We start from the raw sequence: 6,717 nt of genomic DNA on the forward strand, positions 1-6,717 counted from the left end.
TTTTGGTCCAGGGCTGACAGTTTTATTTGTAGAAGTGTTGGTCACACAGGCGCTTACTCAGCCATTACCGGAAGTGGAACTCAGTTATATTATCTTCTACACAGTAAGTAATGCAGTATTTAGTAACTTGACAGACATAGGCTAAAAGTCATCTTATCAACCCATTCAAGCTGCATTATTCAGGACCACAGATCAAGAAAAGACTGGGTAAGACAGGAAGAGATGAAAGTTAACTGATTTCCTGTTATCCCAGAACAGCCTGAGAACTTCTATTCTGGAGGGTTGAGGGGGGAAAATGTGAACTCCACTGGGAATGGAGGTGTGTGATCACCCTGCCTTTGTGGTATAGGCCACACAAATCATCATTCAAGGAAGTCAACTCAACTCTCTGGTCTGCATTTGTGGGAGATGTTAAAACACTGAGAGTTTGTAAAACTACTTGTAGTAAATTAGAATAAAGGGGGAGGGAGAGAAGACATCTTCTTTCTTAGAAGAAGCCATTTAATTTAGAGAAATTTCCAACCACCTAGTTAGGTGCTGGTGTTAAAGCTGGATCAAGTCGGATGTGGTGGCTCTCACCTGTAAACCCAGCACTTTGGGAGATGGGGGTGAGAGGATTGCCTGAGCCCACAGGTTCAAGAGGCAATTGGGCAAATTGGTGAGACCGTGTCTCTACTATAAATCAAAAAAATTAACTGGGCATGGTGGTGCACACCTGTAGTTCCAGCTACTTGGAAGGCTGGAGCCGAAGGATTGCCTGAGCTCAGCAGGCTGAGGCTGTGGTGGCCATGAGTGTTCCACCGTATTCCAGCCTGGGTGACAGAGTGAGACTCTGACAAAAAAAAAAAAAAAAAAAAAAAAGAATTTGGATCAGGTTGCTTAAGGGGTCAGGGGAAAACAAGAGTTTATTCAGTAGATTTAGGGAACACCTATAGAAATGAAGGTATTTAGAAAGCCTCTGTTCCAAAATAGCTCCACTTTCAACCTATCACACTACAGAAAATCCCAGATATTACTCTAATTTCTGTTTTCATCCTACACTATGAGCTTCTTGTAGGTAGAGACTATTTATTATTCATTTTTATGTCCTAGAATCTAGCATCTATCAGAGTACCTGGCAAACATCAGGGATCACTAAGGGCTGTCACATTGAGTCAGATTTACCCATTAAAAAAATTATTATTATTATTTGAGGTGGTCTCACTCTGTCACCCAGGCTGGAGTGCATGGCACAATCATGGCTCACCATGCCCTCAACCTCCTGGGCTCAGGAGATCCTTCCATCTCAACCTCCTGAGTAGGTGGGACTACAGGCATATGCCACCATGCCAGGCTTATTTTTTAATTTTTTATAGAGACGAGGTCTCACTATGTTATCTAGGCTGGTTTCAAACTCCTGGGTTCAAGCAATCCTCCTGCCTTGTCTTCCCAAAGTGCTAGGATTTCATGAGCCACCATGCCCAGCCAGATTTTAATTTCAGAAAAATTAAAAGACCATAGACATAATTGAGAGGGCAAAAACACAATGGGTTGGCCATACTACGTAAAGTACTCTGAAAAATTCATAAGAAAAATATATTATTTCAAGTTGGAAAATTCATAAATCCTTTACAAATAAGAAACACAAACAGACAATAAACATATAAAACCGTATGTATTCTTCTTTAGGAACCAAAAATACAAACTAAAACCATCATACACATTTGCAACTCTCTTCATTTGGGTCTCTGGAGACACAAAGGTACTTGATTGCCAAAAATAAGTCTTGAGATCCCATTATTATTTCTCTTATCCAAACCTAGATCAGAGAGAAACTCAGGCTATTTCTCCAATCCACTCCTCAAAATAAAAGGCAATAGAGCCTGGGTTTTCATGTTGATGCCTTTGTGACTTCCTGGTTTTATACACTAAGAAGGCTATTTTACCAGACAGAGTCTCAGTTTCCTCTCCTGTAAAATGGAGGTGGTCGTGCCTTACAGAGAGCTGCAGGATGAAATAAAGGGAATGGTATGATGTGTTAGCACAGAGCCTGGCACAGAGTAGGTGATGGGACCTCTCTTATCTGGCTCAGGCAGCTGCTTTATCCAAGTCTCTCATCCTCATTCACCCCCCTCAAGGAGAAATCCCAGCTCTTCTAATCACTTTCTCTCCCTTTTCAAATTCCAGCCCTTCTTGTCACCTTCTATCCCTTTTTTCTCCTCAGCTTTTGAGTCTCACCATTTCTAACATCTCACCTAACAGAGAGGATTGGATACATTTGACTCAATGCAGTTTTCTTAGCTACTCCCCTCCTATTGGACACCTGGGTTGTTGCCACTTGCTTTTACCTATAAGATGTGCTGCAAACCAAATTCCCAAACTGTGAAGCTTTCTGCTCTGAGAATTAACCCTCTGTGTTAATGAGGAGTTGGTCTTCCAGAGTCTCAGTTCTTATTGTAGTCTTGAAATAATTTTGCTCTGTCTGCATCCTCTCTTTTCAAGGCTGTTCCAGGACACAGTAAGTTCCCTGGCACAATCCTGCCATCAATATTTCTGCACTTTAGGGAAAAGAAGGAAGAAAGGGAGGGAGGGGAAGAAGGAGGGAGGCCTAATAAATTCTCACTAGATATTTGTTGAATAAATGAAAGAATAACTCTGGGATTGATGCTGGGTAGGATGCAGTATTGTTACTCTGTAGGTTCTTTGGCTTTGCCACAGAAAGGAATTTCAGAGCAAGTGCAAATTGTAGTTTAAGAATTTATTAGAAAGAAAAGGATGTGCTCAAGAAAAAGCATGGGTACCTTGAGAGGGCACGTGCTTGCCTTTGACAAGAAGCTTTGTATACTTTTACAATGATGATTAAGTAAATCATGAGCTAAGAGTGGAAGGCTGCAGGGTCTGGTCACAAGTTTTGATTATCATCTCTCAACCTTTTAAGGGACCTTCTAAATAATCTCTCTCAGGGAACTTCTAAATAATGAAAATTACTGCTTAACTAGATTTGGACTTTTCTTTTTTTTTTTTTGAGTTGGAGTCTCACTCTGTCAACCAGACTGGAGTGCAGTGGCCGCTCCCGGCCATGGCAGCCTCGACCTGCTGGGCTCCGGTGATCCTTCCGCCTCAGCCTTCCAAATAGCCGGAATTACAGGCATGTGCTACCACGCCCGGCTGATTTTTTTATTTATTGTAGAGATGAGGTCTCACTGCCCAGGCGGGTCTCGAACCCGTGGGCTCAGGCAATCCACTCACCTCAGCCTCCCAAAGGCGCAGGACTACAGGCTGAATCACCAAGCCCGGCTGGACTTTTCTTAGAAAATCATGTCTGTGCTTTGGGTAAGTCCCTGTTGTTTCTGTGATTTACTGCACTGGTAGTCCCACATTCTAACCTACAAGGTGGTCAGGTCTGATATGCCTAGTCTGTCAGGTGAAGGTCATATATGTGTATGGATAAGAAAGATGTCCAAACACTTACCCTACTTTAATTTAGACCTGCCTAAGAAAACCTGCCTACTTCTAAACTATGTTAACGATGCCTGCCTCAGGGTCACTAGCTCTATTTTGTAAATGAGGAACTAAGATTCAGAAAGGTTAAATAGCTTGCCCAAGAGCACAGAAATTGGGTCCAAGTTTGAATCCAGTTTCACTGTTCTTTTTCCTATATCTACTGGGTGGGAGAATAGACCAGCTTAGTGCTGCTCAAGTGCCAATCTGCAAGAAAAAGGGAAGCCTATGACAGAGTGTAAAGCAATGCATTGCTTTCTTTATCAAGAAAATCTTGATATGGAAAAAAAATGTAAACAATGTGCTTGGTGGCTTTATGTTCTGGCACAAGTTCCTAGTCTCATGACAAACATTTGGTGAATTGGACCAGACCTTTTTGTAACATCGGTCCTATTGAACTCTAGCTTTTACCGCATGGCTTTAAACTCTACATCTCTGTCATTTCAGAAGCTCTCAACGTCTCTGCTGTCTGGTCCAGATGGAGTCCTCAGGCTTCTCAGAGTCCACCACCACTTTTGATTATGATCTTTATAGCCTTGAATGTGAGAACAAGACCTTTGTCTTTGCCACCTTCACTGCCACCATCCTGTACTCCTTGGTGTTTCTCCTCAGCCTGGTAGGCAACAGCCTGGTGCTGTGGGTCCTGGTGAAGTATGAGAGCCTGGAGTCCCTGACCAACATCTTCATCCTCAACCTGTGCCTCTCAGACCTGATGTTCTCTTGCTTGCTGCCGGTGTGGATCTCAGCCTTCCACTGGGGCTGGGTGCTGGGGGACTTCCTCTGCAAGCTCCTCAGCATGATCTTCTCCATCAGCCTCTATAGCAGTATCTTCTTCCTGACCGTCATGACCATCCACCGCTACCTGTCTGTGGTGAGCCCCCTCTCCACCTTGCGTGTGCCCACCCTCCGCTGCCGTGTGCTCATGACTACAGCTGTGTGGGCAGCCAGCATCCTGTCCTCCATCCCCGATGCCATCTTCCACCAGGTGCTTCCCGGGGGCTGTAAGTACTTTGAGCTCAAGGCGTTCCTTGCCTCAGTCTACCAGCACAATACCTTCTTCCTGCTCTCAGTAGGGATCATCCTGTTCTGCTATGTGGAGATTCTCAGGAAACTGGTCCGCTCCCGCTCCAGGCGACGCCACCGCACAATCAGGCTCATCCTCACTATTGTGACTGTGTACTTCCTCAGCTGGGCCCCCTACAACCTCCTCCTGTTTCTGCAGACACTGCTGAAGTCTAGGGTCATCCAGAGCTGCGAGACCCACCAGCGGCTGGAGTATGCCCTGGCCATCTGCCAAAAGATCGCCTACTCCCACTGCTGCTTCAACCCGGTGCTCTACGTCTTTGTGGGGGTCAAGTTCCGCACGCACCTCAAAAATCTTCTCCTCCGTCTTTGGTCCGGCCGGCCACAGGCACCCGGCCCTGCCCCATGCCTCCATTCCCCTGGAGCCTTCACCTACGAGGGTGCCTCCTTCTTCTGAGGGGACTGTGTGACCTTGCAGGCGTCTGTGGACAGAGGCTGGACCAGGTTAAGAAGAAGTAGGCCAGGAAGGAACACTGCTGAGGACACAGTGGTGGGGACACCACCTACAGCTCCAGGGCTGGGAGGGAACAATTTCATCACACCAGTGGGTTCCGTGACCGCAGAAAAGTGGCTTCCCACCTGGGAACTTTATATTGTCATCTAGAAAAACATTTATTAGACTGAGTTCTTCATTCATTCCTTCATTTAGACATGGATTTGTTATCAGTGCTTGGATCAGAAGGTTCTAAAACATGAAAAGATTCTGGGAAAAGAGCTTCCTTCCATACTTCAGGAGATCCTGAAGCTAGCAATGTGTGTGATAATCAAGTAGGTTGCTGGCAAGGCAGTGTCTCACTTCCCTGACTGTAGGGGTGTCCCAGCTGATTTGTCCACTTTGGAAAAGGCTGACTCTATTTCTCAGTGACTGCCAGATGAGGCTGTCAGCGGGACAAGGGGAAACATACCCTCAAATAAGCATAGTCATGATGAAATCTCATTTTAAAATTCCGCAGCTAGAATGGCCATATCAGGCCGGGCATTGTGGTTCATGCCTGTAATTCTAGCACTTTGGGTGGTCAAGGTAGGAGAATTACTTGAGCCTGGAAGTTTGAGGCTGCAGTGAGCTGTGATCATGCCACTGCACCCCACTCTAGGCCACAGAATGAGACTCCAACTCAAAGAAAAAAAAAAGAACAGAGACATATTCTATATCCTGGCTTCATTCAGTTCCTGGCACATGAACTAGGCTTTAAATATTTAGTCCATAAATATTTTAGTGAAGGAATGAGTGTAATTAGTGCTACCTTCTGCACAAAGTCTTAATTTAGAGGATACAAAAATGAACAAGATACAGTTGCTAGCCTCCATGTGCCGAGTCCAGCCCTGAAGGTCCACCTACCTTGGCAAATACCCACGTTGGTGAAGGCATTAGGGTAAAGATTCCAGCAACATCTCATCCCTTCCAGGTGGTTAGTGAGCTAACCTCATATTTATTACTTCACACCTAAAATTTCCTTCTTCTTCTCGATTGATGCTGTTGGCTTTCCCCAGTCACCCACACTCCAAACCTCGTGTCCTCTTGAAGTCCTGTGTTTTGTCTCCCTCGATTCCCAAGCCCAGGTCCTATTGATTGTGTCTTCCCTGTCCTCTCAATCTTGTTCTTGCCATTGCACGCCAATGACTCCATCTCAGAAACAGGGCATCACTCCCTCAGAGTCTTTCTGCTGCTCCTCTCTATCAGGCTGTCCTCTTCCCTGACACCAGGGTGCTTCAAAACCTTTAGTGGCTCCTCTTCCCTTCCAAATAAAATCCAAACACCTTGCAAGGTTTCGAGCTCTCCATAATCTGATACCAACCAACTTTTTGGTTCTTATTCTGTTCTAAGCCTCCTCCCCCTAGGAGCTTGGGATTCACCCCCAAAAGACTACCAGTCTTCTTCCAGACACACTTTCCCCCAATCTCCTACCTCTGGGCCTTTTTCATGCTGCTACCTGGATCTAGAACACTCATCCTTCTCTGCCCCAGTCTACGTGCCCCAGCTGAAATGACCAGCTCCGCCAGGAAACCCTCCCCAATCTGCAAATTAGAAGGACACTCTCTGGGTTGTGGGAACACTCTGCTTGTCTCCTCTAAAATAGCATTTATGAAGCCTGGCATGATGGCTCACACCTATAATCCCAGCACTTTTAGAGGCCAAGGTGGGAGGATTGCTTG

General features: G+C 45.5%; 1 protein-coding gene across 1 annotated transcript; it reads left to right on the forward strand.

Moving 5' to 3' along the window:
* The first annotated feature begins 3,958 nt into the window (after nt 1-3,958).
* On the forward strand, nt 3,959-4,960 carry XCR1 (X-C motif chemokine receptor 1). The gene has a single exon (XM_008071387.1). The coding sequence runs from the start codon at nt 3,959-3,961 to the stop codon at nt 4,958-4,960; it is 1,002 nt and encodes a 333-aa protein (XP_008069578.1).
* Nucleotides 4,961-6,717: the final 1,757 nt, after the last annotated feature.

This window comes from Carlito syrichta, unplaced genomic scaffold, assembly GCF_000164805.1.
Source record: "Carlito syrichta isolate Samal-C Ts95f unplaced genomic scaffold, Tarsius_syrichta-2.0.1 Scaffold314306, whole genome shotgun sequence".
Taxonomy (NCBI): Eukaryota; Metazoa; Chordata; class Mammalia; order Primates; family Tarsiidae; genus Carlito; species Carlito syrichta.